The following is a 20,427-nucleotide window of genomic DNA, read 5'->3' as shown; positions in this document are numbered from 1 at the left end:
TGGTATATAAAATTTTCTATTCCTTCTGTAAGCTACAAATGAGCACGGACTCTGATTGCTTTCTCCCAGAGGCTTGCTGCCTGCCTTAATTCACTTGCCAGTCATAAACAATCTTCTCCTTCTGAAAGGCTGAGTACTGTCAGTATTGGGAAGGACCTAAGGGCAGCAAATGTGTATTTGTTGGAGAAATGGTTCTGGAAGAAAAAAAAATTTGCATTCAGGAGAGTCTTGGGCATCACAAATTATTTGGGTTTTGGACAGGTCAACATTTATCTGTTTTTATGGCTCTATCATGATGTTGCATAGAAGTTATTCCTGGATGCTCTCTGTTCCAGCACTATCCTATACAATGATACATTCCTCAGCTGAACTCTCCTATGGTGCTGCACAGACCTTCCCTGGCCTAACAGTGCTGACATCAGCTGGAACACTCAAGTCTTTATCAGAAATAGTCAACTGACTTTAAAAAAACAACAGTTAAAAAATAAAACCAGAATGATTTAATTAAAATCTCGATATTTCTGAAGGGGCTTTTTTCAGCCTCAATAGTTTTACTTTTATGTTGGGTAAATAAAACACTGAAAACCCAAAAGTTTTTCAAAACAAAGGCAACTCTAATCCCTATTTAAAATCCAGAACAGTATTAGGCAAGTATAGCTTAAATCAAGAAAAATGGATCAAGAATGAATAAGATAATACTGCTAATCTTTACCCTATTTAATATATATTAACAAATATTTTTAAAAGGGCAATAAACTGTGCCAACAGCCTACTTTTAAATAAACAATAATTGCTGAAAAGAAATTGTTGCAGTTGTTATCAAACAATATTTCCTTCAGGTATTTAGTGAATTGGTACAAAGTTTATCCAAAGTATTTTTAATACCATGGATTATCTTCATTTTAGCAAATAAAAATAGCAGTACTGCTAACACCAAAGAGCAAAGATGTCACACACAGATGTCAGATGACTCTGAGATGCCTTCATCAAAATGGGCTCCATTAGCACTCCCACAGTTCTTTTCCTTTCCCTATGCATCAACCCAGCTAACTTAAGAAAAAAAAAATCAATGGACCTGCTTTCAGCACTGAACTGTAACTTCCCTGGAGTATAGAGATTGACAGAAATGTTATATCTCCAAATTTATTAACCCAAAAAGCTGATTCACATTTCACTAGAAATGTTTTGTTTTCTGATAACTGCCATACGAGCACCTGCAAGAAAACACACTTCTGTGTCTCTGCAGAAACCTCATCCCAAAAACCCCACAAATGAGAGAGTCCCCTGATATCTACTCCTGCTTTCAGATTAGAGAATGAAAAAGAGGACACGAGGAAACCACTTCCTTAAGGTAATATTGGTAAAGCACTGCTTTCATCGAATGAAACAAGGCAGACAGCAGAGACGGCAGTGCAGAGCAGGAGGTCAGTGAGCAGCCGTGCTGGTGCTCTGCACTTGCCAGTCTGGACACCTGGGGCCATGCCCTGCTCAAACAAACCACACCCAGCAATTCCAGCTGCCCATAGCAGTCCCAGAGGCACTCTCTGTTCCTCCCATCCTTTCATCACTCACATCATCCGTTCTGCTGTGCCACAGTACAATGGAAACCTGCTTCAGAGAAGGCTGAGGAGAAGCCTCACCTGCAGAGGCACCAGAGGACAAACCCAAGTCCACAGTAGGGGTCCAAGCAGATCGCGACTTCCCGGGAGGGATAAAGCTCACACTGCAGCTTAATAGAACGACAAAAGGCACTAGTGGCTGCATGAGACATCTGAAAGACAACAGCAAAGCAATTAAAATGATCAACTGTGTCATTGGAAGGCTCACTCCCAGACTGCACCAAGTGCTCACATCAATCACAGGATAAAAACACCAAATAAATATTGACTTTATGCTCAATGTAATTGACTTTATGCACACAGGTAATTTGTATCTTAGAAAACATAATTTTCCTTCAAGAGGGCATCCACATAATTGTGAAAGGGGAGAGGAGACAGAATGAATGGTAAGTTTGAAGTGATTTAGGAAGAAAGCTGTGAGTGCCTTAAAGATGTGTTCCAAGCTGTATGCAAAGCTAACGATAACATGCTACACTTTCTGGAAGAATAAAGGAATGAATGGCTGAAAGAAACACTTTGTTGATCATCAGTAACATATTTTAAAGTATGTATTTCTCAACAAAATAAATGAAAAATGCCAAAACGCTTTTTAAATTGAAAAGGATTTTTCTAGCAAAGCAGTACTAAGGAGCTGTAAATAGCAATAAATCAGCAATAAAAATTCCCAATAAATTTAGTAAAGTTTCTGTAAATAAGTATCTGTAAAATATCTTCATGTTATCCAGCTCCTAGCTGAGAAACAGGCTCTTAAAGTCTTGGTAAGGAAGCTTTCAAAGATAATACAAGCAGAAAGCAGAAATGAAAAACCTGATCCAAAGGAAATGATTCTGATTTTTTCCCTAGTTTTAGGATGCTTTCCACACTCACCCACCCTGACTTACAAGTTCTCATGACAACGGAAACAGGAAAATATCTTTTAATGTTTGTCTTCCCCATTAGTAATAAGAAAGACACCAGTGTTAGAAATACAGTCTGGATAGGAGTTAACTTACCAAACCTTTGATCTCTGCCACATAGGGTGCTGGTTGCTTTATACACTGCTCACTGAGAGTCAGTGGAGGAAAACAGGCACTTGGAAGGTAAAATTTATTTGATCTTAAAGTAAACAGGGGAATAAATCTCCAGAAGTGACTATTCCTCCATTCCAATGACAGCCATAACTGAGGCTGGATGTGTTCCAAGTGATGCAAAAGGACCAGCTCTGAAAGGGTGTCTGTGTGGTGATCATCTGCAGTCTGCAAATTAATTCTATTCCAGCTGAATCAAGACCACTTTTTCACATGGGATTAAACTGAACTGTTGATACAGAACTGCTGTTGTTCTGTGAATTTTTACACCATGCTGCATGTAAGCAATTGAAAATGTTGAGAGTAAATGCAAGTGGAATCTACTACTTTCAAAGTGATTACAAAACATTTATCAACCTTTTAGGAGCCAGGGGAGTTATTTAGCCATTTCTTTAAATTTAGTACCACTGCCTTATGAATATAAGCCTTGTGGCCTCTTTTGATCATTTTATAATTAATTAATCACTAGTGATGATGTAGTAGATGGTAAGTGTTTACATAAACCTGCTGAATCAGTGACCTTCAGGCTCTGTGACCCAGATATTAGAAGCTAATCAAGAATTCCTTGATAGATTTATCTGTATTTCCCACTAGCCACAACAAGAAAGGCTCATCGACTTGTCTTGCCTTTGACTATCTTTGAAGTTTCCCAAATACTCATTTTGCATAGTTAGAAGTCATTTCTGCAAGTCTGATAAAGTGTAATTCAGACCTGATTTAATAAAGATGACTGCATCAGAAACAATCATTTGAGTCTTTCTCTAGAGGAAATGAAGACTTATGTGACATTCACGCCTTTAAAAAATAGATGTTTTAGATAAGTCAGATAAATTACACCCTAAAAGTCCCTGCTTCTCTCTGTTGGCTACTGAAGAGCTCAATGTCTACTCCACATCTCTAGGCATTGTAGCTACTCAAAGTTACATGGAATAAATGCTGCAGGAGTGTCCAATATGTGATCATCAGCCAGGTCAACCATCTAACCATCAGTCAGCCTCAGGCTGGGCACATCAACAGCTCTCTGCTTCCATTTCTTCATCCAAAAACTGGGAAAAGGATGTTTCATTTATTTATAAATTATGCTGACAATTTCTGCAAATAGATGGATAATAATGAGTGTGAGGAATTCAGCATAGGCTCCAAGTGTGATACATTAGCAGAGATTGCTAAAGTAATCATAATCCTTGGATATGCAACAAATAGGAGTAAGGTAGAAACAGGTAAGAATAGCAGAGTGATTTTAGTGTGTCATGGTGAAACCAGTAGTGGGATACATAAGTTAGGTAAAACAGATTTGATTAATTATGGCTAGAGGTTTGGAGAAAACGGCATTATTTCAAGAGCTCAAAATGCCTCACCTTAGCAAACAAATCTATCAATGAATTTTTGCAGTTTTCTGTATGCTGGGTGAATATATCAAAGAAATCATCAGGTCCCTTAATTGCAAGAGAGAATATTGAAAACCAATGGCCAGTAGCTGAGTTGCAAAAGAAGGGAATGATGAATGGGCACTGGAACAAGCAGGGAAAGGATGACAGTCTCATTTTCTTCATAAAATGGAAATAACAGATGCCTAAGTTGAAAAATGCTTCAAGCAGACAAACTAGTGGTTTATGCACAGGAGTAATGGAATGAAATTTTTAGCCTGAGGAGGAGGAGAGGGCTAAACCCACCACACACAGTCCTGTACCAAGTAGAGAAGAACTAATTTAATGTCAATGGATTCAAACAATGTCTGCATGGGAGGGAGTACTTCAATTCCTGCTTCCAAAAATCATGAGGAATCACAAATTAGGAGCAACCACCTGCCAGCCAGGCAGGATGGCAAGAAGGGCAGCTTTAACCAGCAGTCCCTACCTTTACCCCTGCCAGCATGCCAGTGGTGGAGACACTGAAGTCAAGGTAAGCAAGTGTTTCAGGGTTAGAAGGTTTGTAGATCTGTGCAGGCCGCTTCTTTGGCAAATCGTCTGGTGGAGACAGAGACAGAAAACGTGTGTATGTCACTGACAAGCCCAGTGACAAAAGGGACAGAGCTCCCCTGGCCCCAGCACTCACCTGTGTCCAGGACTGGAGGCCATGTCCTGATATCCACTGCCGCCGCTGCCTCCCGCGACCGTAACAATTTACAGATTAATTGCGTGGTCATTAAGCAGGCAGAGCGGCTGACCTAGAAATTCAATAAAGAAATAAAACCACAATGGGATACTAATTAACTCCTCCATGAAAATGGGCAAGACTGTGACTTATTTTCTGCCACAACAGGACACAGGTATGTCAACTTTATGTTTTCTTACTGGCAGGTGGGAAGATGCTCAAAAAATGCAGCTCACAAAGAAGACAAAGTCATGTGAGTTGTAAAACTCATAAAAACTGCACTTTGAGAAGAGCATTGTAATGAAAGGCACCTTAATAGTGAGAATGTGACCTTTCCAATACATTGTATCAGCTCTCACCCCAAAGTGCCAGTAAAGAAGACTGTGTCCAAAAGATATCCTATGTGACAATAATGTATCTTGGTTCATAAACAATATTTTCATATAGACCAAAACCTAGTCTGACATTTTATATTAATAATTTTACTATCTTAAGTCAATTTTATGTTAGCCATGTATTTCCAATTCCTGTGCCAGAGATAAACCACTAGGAGATCTTCTGATATTGTAGCAAAAGTAGCTCTAGAACAGAAATTGTGGAAATGGCACCAAGAAATTAAATGGTGACCTTACAGCAAATTCCATCTGCACCAAACTTTAAATGATAGATGCTAAATTCTCCTTTTGGATTTGCTATTCTTAAAAGTTCATAGGTATCAACTACAAGAATATTTCTTACTTAATGAGAATACTTCTTATTCTTATTAATAAAAATGAATATGCTTAAGGAATTCAGGCAAACATGCATAAAAGCACTGAAATCACTGAAGATAAAACACAGGAAAAACTGAAAAGACAACATTTTTTTCCTTTTCCCCAAACTTTGAAAATCTGTGCAAATGCTGCTAAGAGTATTTTTTTTCTTTAAGGAAAATGAAACATTTCATAGCACACTAAATTTCCTGTGTTTAAACTAATAAAATCAGTAATCATATGTACATTCATTTTACCACTGAGAAGAACAGAACATCTTCTACTGACAGTGATCTCCTGGAAGTCAATTTTTAAAACACCAGAAATTTGGACATTTTGAAATTTGGAGCAAACATCACTGAATCAAATTCTAATCTCTTGACACTCTAATCCCATGACTGCCCTGTATAGACTGTTTAAATACTTCAAGCTAAAAGTGAATACAAACAAAGCCACTGCAGCACCCCTTAATCCATCTTCATTGTCATGGCAAGGCAAATTAGTTCTTACATCACTAATCTTAAATCCATGAAAATCTTGATTTGGGACACTAAACCATAAATAAAAGGAATTTCAAGAGTTGGTGGTTCCCAGCCCCCTCAGGAATTACATAATCTGGACAATCAGAAGGTTCATTATAGTGCAGAATATCCATGCCTGGAAAATTCCACATCAGAGGTAAACACACAGGGATAGTGGGAAGGAGAAAGAACACAGCTTAGCTACAGGTTAGGAATTGCTCAAGACGGGGGTCAATTCAGTTATATTTTACAACTACCAGCTCATCACAAAAACACAATTATGCAGGCCAATTTTTACTCAGAAGTCATTTTTACTAGCTTGCAAAGGTGCTGTACAGACATACAACATGTTACAGGCCCCATCACATCAGGAAATTTGTGTGACTGCATTGGCAATGAAAGGACAGCTGCAATATTTTAATTTCTACAAGACCATTAATCTCAAATTTGAGAGAAATTCTGGTGTAAAACAGAGCTGAGTGGCTTATAAGTCAAACTGGCATTAATATGGCCAATAAATGTCAACATTTTATCTAAAGTTAGTCTATTGAAGGGACAATGAATACAAGTCAGCTTAGATCTGTCAGTTTTTATCATGAAATCAAACATCTAGTTTAACTATTAAACATCAAAAGAAAAAGAAAAAACGTATTTTACATCCTTCTGTATGTTAACAATTGATGTTTAAAAACACTGAGTGCCAAAATATTCAATAACAAGAATCCTGAAAATAACAGAACAATTTTTCATACCTCTTCTGATACTTGGTGGCATCTGATGCCATAAGGAAAGCCAAAAATTACATCTCTACTACTTGTTAATTGAAAATATCAAAATTAATTTTCAATGGTAAAACCACATTTGTTTAAACTGGTTTCTTCAGAATTCCCAGCAGTAATTAGAAACTGCCCAGTGTAAAGGGCTATCTAATTTCAGCTATTTTTATTTCTCTCAGTAACAAGCACATTGAAGTTATTTATGTGCAACAAATGTTAAACATTGTTAGATAAAGCCAAAATACCAAAAGAAAGCACTGAATGAAAAAGTCTGAGCAACACTGGATGAAACAAAAGACCAACCAACATCTTCACAACAAAACTTTGAAATTGTTTTAAATGCAGAACAATTGGATATTCAGAGGTGAGCGATAAACTTCCCACTGAGGTTTTTTCTCAAGGGTCTGTGTGGCATCTTACCACAGCTGGCATATAGCTAAACATAAAGAAGCACTCTGAGGAGTCACGCAACTGGGGCAAAATGTGACAGCTCGAGTGAGCAGGTTGTGTGTTGCCCAAGCAGTGTTGACTTTGCAACCCAGTGAAGTCCGGAGTCCTGGGAAGGAATACAGCTCTTCAACCCGACCACCCCTCACTCAGGTTACTGCTCCTAAAGACACGGATCTTTCCCCAGACACGCCCATTTCACCCAGTGGTGCTCACCTCCACGATCATCTTCACGGTGGGCAGCGTGGTGGCGATGTTCTGGGGGTGCGGCGGCCGCACCGTGATGGGCACGCAGCCCGCGTACAGGCACCCGTAGAACGCGGCTATCAGGTCTATCCCTGCGCGGGGAACAAAGCACAGAGCCCCCTGAAAACCAAACAGCTTCATCACGGACTCCTGTGTCAGCATAAATATGACTTGGAACTGGACCCAGAAGGTTAAATGAGTGACTAAGCCCTTTAACAGAGTTCTTTTTCAGCCCTTGTCAGTATTTGTTCAGCTTCAGTGGCTCCTCTCAACCGCACCGTTCTGAGTATGAAAAACCACGGGCAACACACAAAACTGCAGCCAGATAGCAACATTTAGAACAACTCCAGTTTGTTGTTCAGTAACCTGTTAAAAAGACTGACTTCTACAGATTAATTATCTTCCTAAACGTACATTTATAGAGTGTACAAGAAGAGGGATGTCCCAGCAAAAAGGCAAGGTAGGATGATGCTTGGTCCTATCAGCTGCAGAAAGAACATCTGGAGGATCCATAAAATACTGTCTTTCTCTTGCCATTTTTAACCTCACATAGGCAGTCTTGACTAATCTACCTGAAGTTTTACAGTAAATAAGGGAGTAATGATTTTGAAATCCTGCTTCTAACATAAAATTCAGTGTGTGCCATATAAATATTGACAGGAGGTGATGGACAATGGACAGCACCCTTCAGGCTACCTAAGGAGGCTGAACAGACAATAATTCAAAGATGCCTTGAACACTGCTGTCTGTCACTTCCTGATGCTGTACACAGGCTATAATAAGATGACAGTAGGGCTGGTTTATTCTTTCAGTGGAAAAGGATCTGCAGTACTGGTAGGTTATTCCTTCAATAAAATTCTTCATTCATGGGAAGTGAAATACAGAAAATAAACATTTAAGTTTAAAATATTAGTCTTCTTTTGTGGAAAAGGTTTTTCCATATTAACCATTGCAAAACTGCTCCTATAACTACATAGATATAACCAGTGTCTTGCAGTCCTTACAAACCAAATATCACATTACAGACCTTAAATCAGACTGTTTACTTCAGTAACACACAAGAAACGTTAAAGATAAAAGAGTAGCACTAGATCAGAAATAATTTCAAGCAAATGTCAAATGTGTTACCAGTTAACAAAAACTTAAAAGCCCTGATGCCAAAGGATGAAAATCAAAACCAAGACAGCTATCAAGATTAAGAGTCTGTAGAGAAAATTGTAATGTCAGTTTTGTATTTCTTGACCATTTTCTGCTTATCAATCAAATTTCTACTCTAAAAAACCCCCATGTTTTACTTCCTGGTTATTGTTGCTTTACCCTCAGGAAATGCAGCAAGATGGAATTGAACAGGTGAATCTAGGAACACTTATCAGATGGAACTGCATGCTCACAAAATAGTCTGTATCCAGCAAATTAAAAAAAAAAAAAAGCCATAATTAAATTTGACCGCTCGTAAGAGACAGGTTTTAAAAACACAGGTTAGTCTTAATCTGAACCCAAATAAATAAATTCCATGTGTATGGAAAAAGAGAGATTCTTTTGACTAGATTTGTCTAAATTCAAAGGACTGTGCATAAGGCAAACATCTTGTGTTTGACAGTCCACATGGTGCACACGGTAGCACCCCTGCTGCAGCATCAGAAGGATCTTGATGAACTTCCAGGAGTCCCAAGGTGCTGCTACAGCAATTCTTTACCTGGTGGGTAAACCAAAGCCACGTGGTCTCCATCCTGTAAATGTCCCCTCTCCATCAGCATGACAGCTATCTTCTCAGCTCGTTTGTGCAGCTGGACACATGTCAGTGAGTTGGCTATTGTTCCCTGCACAGGAAGAAAGATAAATGTCACAGGAGATAATGTGATGGGCTGAAACTCTATTTTCCTCTTCAGCTGTGGGATGAGGGGCAGCCACCATATGCCATGCAATGAACTTAAAATATAGAAACATTCAGCCTTAGGACAAACTGTAGTTGGAAGGGCAAAATATTTCTAAAGTAGAGGAATGTTCTCTCTTCCTTTCTCTGTGTTTCTGCCCCCACCAAGGCAGTACAGCAGTGTGCTAATGTCCTGTACTTCCCTTGCTGCACAGGCAGCATTCCTGCTGCAGCCAGAGCCTTTATGGTCTCTGTAGCAAACTGGAGCATCTGTGGAGAGCAATTCTGAAAATTGCATTTTGTTGTCTGCGCACTGGAATGGAGCCAAATGGCCCAGCAGAAATACTTTAAAGACAAAAGACATAGGAGAAAACAATACTTTGTGATGGAAAAAAGAATTAGTCTGGAACAAAAGATAAGCACTTATATTGCATATAAATGAAAGAGAGAAGAAAGGCCATTTGTTAAATTTGAATAACTCTGGTCAGCATGAGCTTGGCATTTTTGAAGCATTTTAAATAGTGCAAACCCAAAATTATCAAACAGTCACAGTGTTTTGAGTGTTACAGTTCTTGCACTTCCTAAATATATATATATGTGAGCATATATGCACACACACAAGTACACCTTTAGAAAAATACATACATCTGTATCACAAAAATCACCACCACTGCAGGAAGACACCTCAGAAGACTAAAAATAAATGTACAGGAGAGACTGGCTGCACCTAGAGCTGGTCGGGCCAGGTCTGGGCTGGGAGAAAGGGACAGGGCAGTATGGGAAGGGCTGAATCTTGGTTTGTGTTCTTGTTCTGTGGAAAAAGAGGAAATCAGTCTCCAGTACAGCTGTGACACACCTGGCACCTATCACAAGCACTAAGTTCACTTGAAAAAAAGTGTTCCTGAAAAAACTGGGGGGCAAAAGGTAAGAATATGTAAGAACATGTAAATACATATATACTAAAGAAGAACGCATAAACACACCCACTAAAATAGAACAGTGCATCAAAAATGCAATGTAATAAAATAAAAAAGTATTGCACCACTATCCTCCTTAAGAGAGAAAACAAGAAGGTCAACTGTTTTAAAGAAATGTTCATTACACTCTATTTTAACAAGGCAAGGAATAATAAGTATTTGTTCAGGTGCTGGTTTCTGTCCACCACCACCCCACACACCACTGCAGTGTTTGCTCACCAGGCTTCAGAGGAGGGAGCAGTTTGCCAAAGGACAAGCTCTGCAAGAAGTGCCACGTTACCAGGATCACCTGGCATTCACAGACTCCACCACAAACTGCCAACAAAGAGCACAGCCCAACTGGGAATAGAATGGACAAAGCCAGGGCTCAGCATTCCTCTTCATCACCCTCAGCAACCACAGTTGCTGAATTGCACTTCAGACAGTTTTAATCAGTGTTCTGATCAATGTGGAGACCATTTCACTAAGAAGGCTTCCTCTAAAGACATATGAAACTCTGTGGATGCTGGACCAGAGATGATTTCCATCTGTCCAGCCCTGAGCATGCCAAAGCAACGTGAGGTCTGGCTGTCCTGCCACTGCAGACCTGTCAGGAGAATGTACTCAAATTCTCCATTTCTTCTTTCAAGAAATTGCCTGTTTCCATGGTTATGAGAAGAAGGACCCTTTATATCCACACATCCATCAGAAGCATAGGTCCTACCAGCAGATAGGGAATTGCTGTAAATCAAGTGAATTTCTGCAAAGCTTGTTTACATTTAAGACTTCTGGCACTTGCTGCCTGTGAACCAGTGGGAAGTCACTGTTTATATGAAGTGCATGGGAAGGAGAATCCTGTTGTTGGACAAGAATCAGTTGCAAGCATCAGACAACTGCTCCCTTTGGGCCTGTAATGAGCTATCCTGAAATGTAAAGGTGTTGCAATCCTTCATGACACACACTAAAAACAATGTACTGCATTAATTTTGAAATATTTCAAATTCTCAAAGCTTGGGTTACAGGAAAACACTAATCTCAGTGGACTTCCATTAGTCATCCACTGCAGGATGCCTGAATGTTTTAGAACAAAGTGTACAGACAATGTCCAAGGAAGACAAAATAGGAAAAGTTACAAATCAGAACTAAAATTCAAGATGGGCAATAAAATTTCCTAGGGCAAACCCCACCAAATCTGTCATCCTTTTCCGTAAAATATTAATTCTCTCCAAAAAGCATTACATCTCAATCAAATTTCTTATGATGAGATGCTCTTCATTGAGAATAAGAGATAAATTGTATTTTAAAATCCAGCTAGTCTTCGCTTCTGTGGAACAGGAATTTGTTTTGTTAATCCTTGTTTTGCACACTGTGTCCTTACTTCCCTTCCCTGTTTGAACCTTCTGCCAGCATGGGAAGTTTGGCTTTATTTAAAACTCAAAAGCAACAGGCTTGTGTGGAAGAGAAGGTATAGCACACATCAACTCTTTCTCACAGCATCTTTGTTCCTAACTTACAGGACACAGCAATGCAGTACTTGAATGGCATAATACTGAACTTATAAACAGCATTGCCTCTAAAGATTTCTACTTTGACTTAAAAAAATACAATATTACTTCACTATTTATCTGTGAGGTTTCACATATTCACAAATATAAGCTACTAATCTGAAGTTTTTAAAAAATATATTTAATTACTTACTGGTAGCTTCAAACTGAACTTTGTACCAGCACTGTAAAATGGAGAGGGACATTCTGTAAATACTGTAAGTGGTGATTTCACAGAGGTCCACAAACTGTTGGAGGTTTAAGAACCCATTCAAGTTGCATAAAGACCACATAGGCTGAGACAACATCAGCTACTACTGCAGGGGAACAGAACCTTTCCAGGCCTCCCCTCTCCTGCAGACCCTCACACACTTTGTATGTTTCCCAGATCTGACAGATATGTTAGATGTACTGTGATGGAATGGTTTGAAATCAGACCTTAATTCTCTCTGTGGTCTTGAGAATTATTGGTTTGTCATCTGTAATCTGTAATCATCCAGGAAGCAAAGAAGCTACACTACAGAAAGCAAGGAAGTTTTACTCTTAGCAAAGCCAAGTCCTGTACCAGTCACATTCATTAACTCATTTTTAGTAAGCAATAGAATGCTGTGCCAGGCTGGCACCCCATGTAGGTTATGCAGAGAGATTTATTAGTGATCCTCTACAGACTTGATTGTATTCTGGACATACATTTTCTTCTCTTCACCTCCTTTCTTCATTCTCACACCTCCCCCAGATGGTCCAATCTCACAAACAACAGAAAATGCTTTGGTTTTGCCAAGCCTGTGCTTTTCAAATTGGAAATCAGGATGGTGAGCAGTATTAAACACTGTTATTCACACAGGGACAGATCTGAAACAGATTCAACAGTATTGAAACAGATTTGCAGTGTCAGCTCACACACAACATGTATGTGGTGGAAAAAGGAATGAGAAAAGCGTAAGGCACACTGATACAAAAGCAATCTATATCTTGACAACTGACAGTGATGATTCTCTTTTCTGCCTCAGTGAACATTAAATATAACAGCTGAGTATTAGTGGAAATAGGAAGAGAAAGGTCACATCCAGCCACAGGACAAGCAGGTGCTGCTGAAATCCCAGTGTGCCTTTGCCCCACAGGCTGAGATTCTTACCCTGCAGTTGAGCAGGGTGTAGAGCACGTGGTCAGGGGTGGTCTGAGCTCTCCACTGCAGCACTTCTGACAGGAACAGGAACTGCAATAAAGCAGAATGACAGTCGTGACACCAAACAACTTCTTGGCTTTAAGATCCAGGCCACAATACCCAGAAGCAGGAATTAATTCTCTTGCTGTCACAAATTTATAGGAAGGTGCTTTTGCATGGTAGCAGCCACCTCTCTGGAAGTGAAGCCACTGCTGGGATTATGATATATTACTGCATATATTTCCAAAGCAATAAAAGTTCTTACTGATCCCTCAAAATTTAAGCATTATTTAATTCTTTAGCTTCTTCTCTTTTTCTTACTTAAATACATAAGTAGTTATACAGCATAGAACTTACTAATTTAATTACTCACATAAACTCCCAAAAGAGCTGAATTTCAACTTAATTTTCCAGGATTAAAATAACAACAAATAAGGTCAGGACCTTATATGTTAACAAAATTCTCTGGATTCCACTTGAGCTGGTAAAAATTATGTAATAGAGGGTGATTTCTGGTAGAAGCCCCGTGAATACTTTCCCTCACATTTTTTCTGCTGTCCCATGTAAACTTATTTCAAAAAATCCATAAAAATAAAATGCAGTGACTTCTCATCATGTCTATTTAATATTTATCTGTAAAGAAGCCATATTAAATCTATGCATTAATTAAAAAGAAGCCATCAACAAATTTGGTGGGACTAATAATAATAATAGTCATCATAATCCATCATATCTCTAAACTGCGAAGTGTCCTGATGTCAGCTATATGATGTTAACTATATAATGGATGAAGTCAATTATATGATGTTAAATACAAGCTGTAACAGAAAAGTTTAGCTTACCTTTCTGGCCTGGTCATTATCTTCTATTTGCCCCAAATCTCTACCACTGGCCTGTGCAATTCTTTTTCCAGAGACCAAGTTCCCCACCATCACAGAGGCAGGGCCAATTTCTAGAATAAAGCAGAAATACACTAAGTGCAATAAAAATCCTTTGCTTGTGGATGAAAATTCATGTGATTTCTTTTTCATTACATGATGTTCTCCTCACTGCCATCCACAAAACCAAAATCTGAGCACATCTCTGTTGACATAAACTTTGGTTAGGAACCAGAAGTGGTTGGAAGATACATAGGACTGGATTCATCCTCTCAAAACAGCTCTAATTTAGCATGGGCTCTCCACAGCCAAAGACATATCTGCTCTGTCTTTATGGGAGGAATCCGTAAAATTAACTCCTACTGTAGGCATTTCCATTCAAATGCCTCAGTCCAGAGTGACAACATTCCTATTTCCCTCTTCTGTTGCTGGGGCTAAATTGCATCTGTATTAGGACATCTGTAATGCTACAGACACAAAATGGCAGGGATTAGGAAGGCAGATGGTGCCTATGATAAAATACATGCAAGCCCTGTACAATAAGACTGAGAGTGAAGTTGAGCAACTTCAGAAGAAAATAAGATGTCATGGCTGACACTCCTCCATGAGGTGGGTTTCACTGATGTTTTGTTGCTGCCATTAGGGGACAATGATGGGATAAATGGTCTCACAGATAATGTTTAAACTCATGTTGGCATTTGTTTTCTGTTTCTCCAGCATGTTGACATTTGTTTTCTGTTTCTCCAGCATGGATTACTGATCAACTGCAATTTATACCAAGCTCTACTTCTAGCCTATGGCGTCCAAGTGATTGTTTCTGGTATAAATAACCAGATAATCTAAAGCATCTACAGACTACTCTGCTTTAAAAAGCAATACCCTATAATAAATACCCTAATAAAAGCAATACCACCTGGTATGTCACAACAACACAAAATGGGAGAATGTGATACTATCAGTTTTGTTTCTGTGCTCATGGCATTAAATATTATTATTAACACAGTAATATTTAATGTATACATAACATATCTCCATTGATTCTAGTTCAGCAATTACTTTGTGGTGCAGCAACAAGGAAATACCAATGTGACCACTGCACTAAAAGTCCTCATTGCTTTCATTAAGTTAGTGCAAGTCACTGCTAACCTCTGACACTCTCAGTATCCACAAACCAAGATTATGGTTTTGATTCTGAAACATTTGTCCAAAGGTTTTAAAAAAAGATGATGGTTTAGGCAAACTAGCACTGAATTAATGAGGAATAGTCTCCATATTCAAGATCCAGAGAGCAAACCCTCTTCTAATTCCAAGGTGTTTTTCAAAGTGGAAAATAACCAACACTTAGTCTAATGTAGCTGAATCCAAGTCTTAAGCCTGAGGCTACACATCCAGAACTCCTTGAAATTAATCTGAGTTCTAAAACCTGCAACTGGATTCAAAGGCAAAAATTTGTTAAAATTTACTTGTACATGGGGCACAAATAACCAGTGACTGGACTACTGCAGGCTACAGGGGCTTTCTTGGTCTCTTGAGACAGTCCCTTTCTGTACAATTTCATCCAACATTCTTCATGAAGAGGCAGAACTTCTGAAGAACCATCTTAAAACTAGTTAGGGTTTTTCCTCTAATAACCTGCTGTAAGAGTAATACAGAATCTCCCCACACAGGTTGGGGATTAAACCACTCATTCTTTGCTTTAATTTATTCCTGACCAGTTTTGAAGCATTTGCTCTTCCAACACTTTTATTTAGTGACAACAGTCCTCTTCCTCTCTGTTTCTAGTTTAAAAGTTCAGCCTTCAAAATAAGCCAAGAGTTTATCTTCATCTGGTTTGGTCTCCATCCTCTTTAAACATAACTGAGGAGGAATTTATGAAGAACTCCAGGTATGGTCTCAGAGTGATAAAAATGTCATCTTTATTGAATTAGCTTTTTTCCTTGCACTCTCTGTGAAGGTGCCTCTAGCTCCTGGCAGCACCAATGATGTCCTTGACACACAGAGAATATTGAAGAGGAAAGCTGATGAAGCCGATTCTCACCTGAATCAGCAATTACTTGATTTTTACAGTACCACAAGCACACAGCACAAAGTCACAGTCCCTTGGCCTTCACTGCTCTTACCTGGTTGCTTTTGCCTTGGTTTGGGCAGGTTTGTTACGCAGGTGTGGGGACACATCAGCACGTTGCAAGGATGCAGAGATCCTTCCAGGAAGAGCTGTTTGGTTTCTGACAGGTGAATCCCTCCCAGAGGTGTCTTGGGAAGTGTGTTTGCTGGGACAAGTGCTAGGCAGTAGACTCCCACTTGATGAATGCTGTCAATTGCCTAAAAAAACACACAGGAAGTCGATTTTAATGAAAGGCTGATTTTTCATCACTCTAATAAGCACGTGTTGCTCTGAATTACTGCATAAACCATCCCTAATAATTAACTGGCAATGGAAAGACACTTCAGCTATGTCAGTGATAAGGAGGGTCTTTTCACTGGGAACAGGTGGACAGAAATGTTGTTATACTCATTCCAGGAGATAAAAAAGCAACCAAAAACCTGGTGACAAATGCCCACAAATCTATTAGGAAATGCTACCTTGTTATCCCACTTAAGCACATATTAGTAGCAGATACCATGGAGATTTTTTACAAAGGTGGGCTGTCAGACCACATGAAATTGCTTTTAAGCTGTGCACTTCTCAGAGCTAAAGTTCAAAGGATTCCTATCAACTTAATATCCAGTCCATCTTTGTGAGCAGGGCAAAATTTCAAATAACCCCTATAACTAATGATGTATGTAGCTTGTGAATCTTTCATTTTTTTATAATGTAAAAACTGTTTCATTCCCTGATCACAGTGTAAAAGATTTTCAGGCAGGAATGGAAATTATATAAGGGAAAACTATGAAACTACCTACTTGAAAAAAAATTGGATGGACAAAAACCTGAAAAAGAAGCATCTTTGAATTGTATAGCAACCATGTTCACTGCCTGATATTAAAGTGAATTAAACTGCATCGCTTTCAAGAAAACTGTAGCATACAGTATCTACATAATTGAGTTAAACATGAATATCCATGCACATAGATTTTAATTCCCCACAGATTTAAAGGATTTATTTTCCTTATAACAGTAACAAAAATTGCAGCAAGTGTGTTAGAAAACCTACTTCAGACATTTACACAAACTGAGAAACAAATTACAAATAGCATCTCTAATTAGTTAAATGTTCAAAAATATAATTTATTTATCTTGCTTTTTAATTTTAAACTGTGATAAAAATGAATTGATATGCCTTGAAGATACAATCTAAACTCTGAGAAATAATCACTTACAGTTATGCATATACTAAAGTGTAGACTAATAAATTACTGATTACTCCTACAGACTAAGCAATGCTTCACTTTTGGCTTCTGTTTGCTCCAGTTCTTATTTATTTGACTGCAAAATCACATAAGAAAAAATAATAAAATGGTGACTCACTTAAAAGCATTGGTATTTTAGCAGTAGTAGCTCTCACAGCAGAATTGGAAGCCCTTGCTGCTGGTCTACAGACACCACCCAAAAGATCAGCAATAGTGAAATATTTATGGCAGCCAACACAAGTCTCATGTTTCTGGCAGAAACTATCATAACCTACTAATCATAATGTTATTTGTAGGTTCTGAAAAGCAGTGATAAATCATGGGATCCTCACCTGACATCAGCCTGAAGGAAAACCATCACAAGGCAAGTAACCATTTTTACTCAAAGATAAAACTCTGTGGCTCCAAGAGGTGGTGAATGGGAAGCAATACCCAGCTGTGATAGGATGAGGAGTGCGTGCAACGATTCCCCAGCAACTTCTGAACTGTCTCTGAGAGATACATCTGCTACACAATGCCACATAAATCTCATGAGTCATTCAAATCTGTCACCTTTCACACCTTTGAGTTGGGCACATTTCTGAAGCACGGAATGACTTTGTCACAAGGATGACAACTGGTGAACTGAGCCTTAAAATTTTGAGGGAGAAGAGTACCAGTCAATTTTAATACTGCTGGCATTTATGGCTCTTGATGAGATGGCTTGGTTTTTGAAATGGCTCTGTCTAGCCAGAATCAAACAATATCTCTGCCCCTCTCTTTCATTGTGAAAATGGACAAGATAAACCCAAACTTGTGGAGAGTCCAGACTGCTGTGTTGTTTGAGCTGAGAAAACATCTTGTTCTGACACAATTCTCTGGGTAAACACTCTCCAGTGCTGCAGTAGATCTCCTGGTTTTACCTAGCCCTGTCAAGTCCTGGAACTGGTAAAACTAACATCCAGTGTGCCATACAGGAACCACAACCATGCCTGAAAGGTCAGATCAGTCTGCAGCAGATGAGTATCTAGGATCTGACTGAACTGCTGGGTGATCTGGGATCTTCACCCTTCTACTCTCAAGAAACTCCATCCCCAACCTGACACTCCCTCCCAGCCATCCCTCTGCTGAAGGGCACAGATGCAGTCCAGCACAGTCCCACAGGTATAGCAGCTCTGCCATCCTTCAGCTCCCTGCCAAGGGGCAGGATGGGTGTCAGGAGAGTCAGAATATGTGCAAACCACTGGAAAAACTGGTTCTGCAAATTGAGACAGCTCAACTGCAGGGAAGAGACAGCAAGGCACAGCAGAAGCAGGCATTGCAGGGCAGGGCTGGCACAGGGCAGCACTCAGAGTGTCAGACAACTCACAAATAGCATTAAAATCAAGTAGCAGTTTGCTAGAGTTTGTTACCATGGACTTCACTGAGAGTCATGACACAGGCTGTAATATTGTTATGTTGTGCCTCACTAGCAGATGATTCAGATACAGCTGGTTACCACTTCCTGACATCTGCCATTAAAACTCTGATTGGGAAGAGGCACAAAACATCCCACATGTTCCTGGCTTCTGTCCTTCATCTCTGCTCTCAGCTGTGGTGGAAACAGAAACTTCTTGTTCACATAGTGGTGCATGCCAGAGTTGCAGGCTTCACACGTGGGTGATGAAAGCAGCCACACGTGTGTCCTTTGATACATGGCCTGCTATTCTCAGACACTGCTAGGACTCCATCAGACTCAGAATAACAGGGCTGACTCTTGGCAGGAGTACTGGGACACAGGATTCCTGCAGCTTTCAGTGCAGAACTCTACTTGCTATGATTGTGTAAGACATTAGGTCTGTAAAAGTCACAAAGATGCTTCGCTGACAAAACAGGACAAGTGTTAAGTCCAGAGTTTCAACCCCTTTAGAAGCCTCCTACTTGACAAAAGTGTGGGCAACCCAAAGCCTCTTCTTCTACAAGAGCTGCCCTAGGTGCTACTAGGTGTTTCAAAAGCCTTCTCTGTGATGGCAAGCTAGAGGTTCTATCTTTTCTTGGTATTAATTTAGATCTACATTGAATATTAGATGCCTCTAACTGTATGAAATGTAGCTGTCTTTTGAATCAAGAGAGCAGATGAGCCTCTCTTGAGATGGATGAAAGCTTATTTGTTCAGTTTCTTGAAGGATACAGTAGATAGATTCCCTTTCTTATTCAGTAAAATGCAATGATGAATAGCTCTGAATCATGTGGGATCTTTTTCTCTGGCTCTTAAGTAAAGCAAAAAATATGCCTGCAATATATTTACTGAGAAGGGTCCTTGCAGAAGGCCGGGAAGGAAGGTAGGAAAAAGAAGTAGAAGTAACAGGATATCAATTGTAGACAGAGTTAGACAGAGTTGAGACCACTTCACAAGGTAGAAACAAACAGACTTAATTTGACTACATCTCCATTAAATCTATTGCTGTTGAGTCTGAATTGGATTAACCACTGAGATGGAAGATGACCCTATCTAAGGTATTTAACATTTTTGTGTGTGGACATTAGACTTGAAAAAAACCCTGAGTATAGTATTGATATCGCCAGACTGCTGGAATAGGATTCTTTGGAAGAGGTATCCCTCTGAAAAGATAACCCCACTGTAGATACTTAGATCTGAGCTAATCAATCACTTTCCTTCATTTCAGTGGAAAGAAATTGGGATTTTTAGGCCAAGTTTCACCCAGTTTATTTTAGCTATCAACATGGTAAACTAGAAACACATAATTCTCTCTCACATGTCAAAGAAAATAAATCTGGATGAGGCCAACTCTGTACCCATGCTTATAACTGTGAGCAGTTAAGAGACTCTGGCAGCTTTTGACAGTTAGAGTATATAATGCATGCATTCATTCATTCATTCATTCATTCATTCATTCATTCATCCCTTTGAAAATAAAGAATGACTATATCCTTGTAAACCATATGCTACTCTCTCATTGTGATTATTTACTTCAATTCATTCCTGTTTTCTTATAGCATTTTGATTAGGGAAAGGATCACTCTCTGGGTGTGTACAGCCCAGACAGGAACTGTCACTCAGAAGAATCTCATTTTGTGCTCATTAAGAGCAAGTGAAACTCAAGGTGGATTCACAATTACTTAAAGACAAATGTCAGTTACCTTAGGGATCTGAAAGAT

At 39.2% G+C, this 20,427-nt stretch overlaps 1 protein-coding gene across 5 annotated transcripts in view; it reads right to left on the bottom strand.

Moving 5' to 3' along the window:
• Nucleotides 1-20,427, bottom strand: part of DIP2C (disco interacting protein 2 homolog C) — a 310,372-nt gene that overhangs the window by 45,424 nt on the left and 244,521 nt on the right. For all 5 annotated transcript variants that reach the window (XM_039707449.1, XM_039707465.1, XM_039707457.1 and 2 more), the window contains 8 exons: nt 16,059-16,260; nt 13,903-14,012; nt 13,031-13,111; nt 9,219-9,342; nt 7,493-7,614; nt 4,742-4,853; nt 4,544-4,653; nt 1,641-1,771 (listed from right to left, as the gene is read on the bottom strand). In XM_039707449.1, the coding sequence (XP_039563383.1) occupies nt 1,641-1,771; nt 4,544-4,653; nt 4,742-4,853; nt 7,493-7,614; nt 9,219-9,342; nt 13,031-13,111; nt 13,903-14,012; nt 16,059-16,260 (992 nt within the window). The remainder of the gene's footprint in view (nt 1-1,640; nt 1,772-4,543; nt 4,654-4,741; nt 4,854-7,492; nt 7,615-9,218; nt 9,343-13,030; nt 13,112-13,902; nt 14,013-16,058; nt 16,261-20,427) is intronic.

Source organism: Passer montanus, unplaced genomic scaffold (assembly GCF_014805655.1).
Source record: "Passer montanus isolate IOZ18808 unplaced genomic scaffold, ASM1480565v1 scaffold10, whole genome shotgun sequence".
Taxonomy (NCBI): domain Eukaryota; kingdom Metazoa; phylum Chordata; class Aves; order Passeriformes; family Passeridae; genus Passer; species Passer montanus.
The sequence above is the reverse complement of the archived record's forward strand: the minus strand, read 5'-3'. Positions and strand labels throughout refer to the sequence as shown.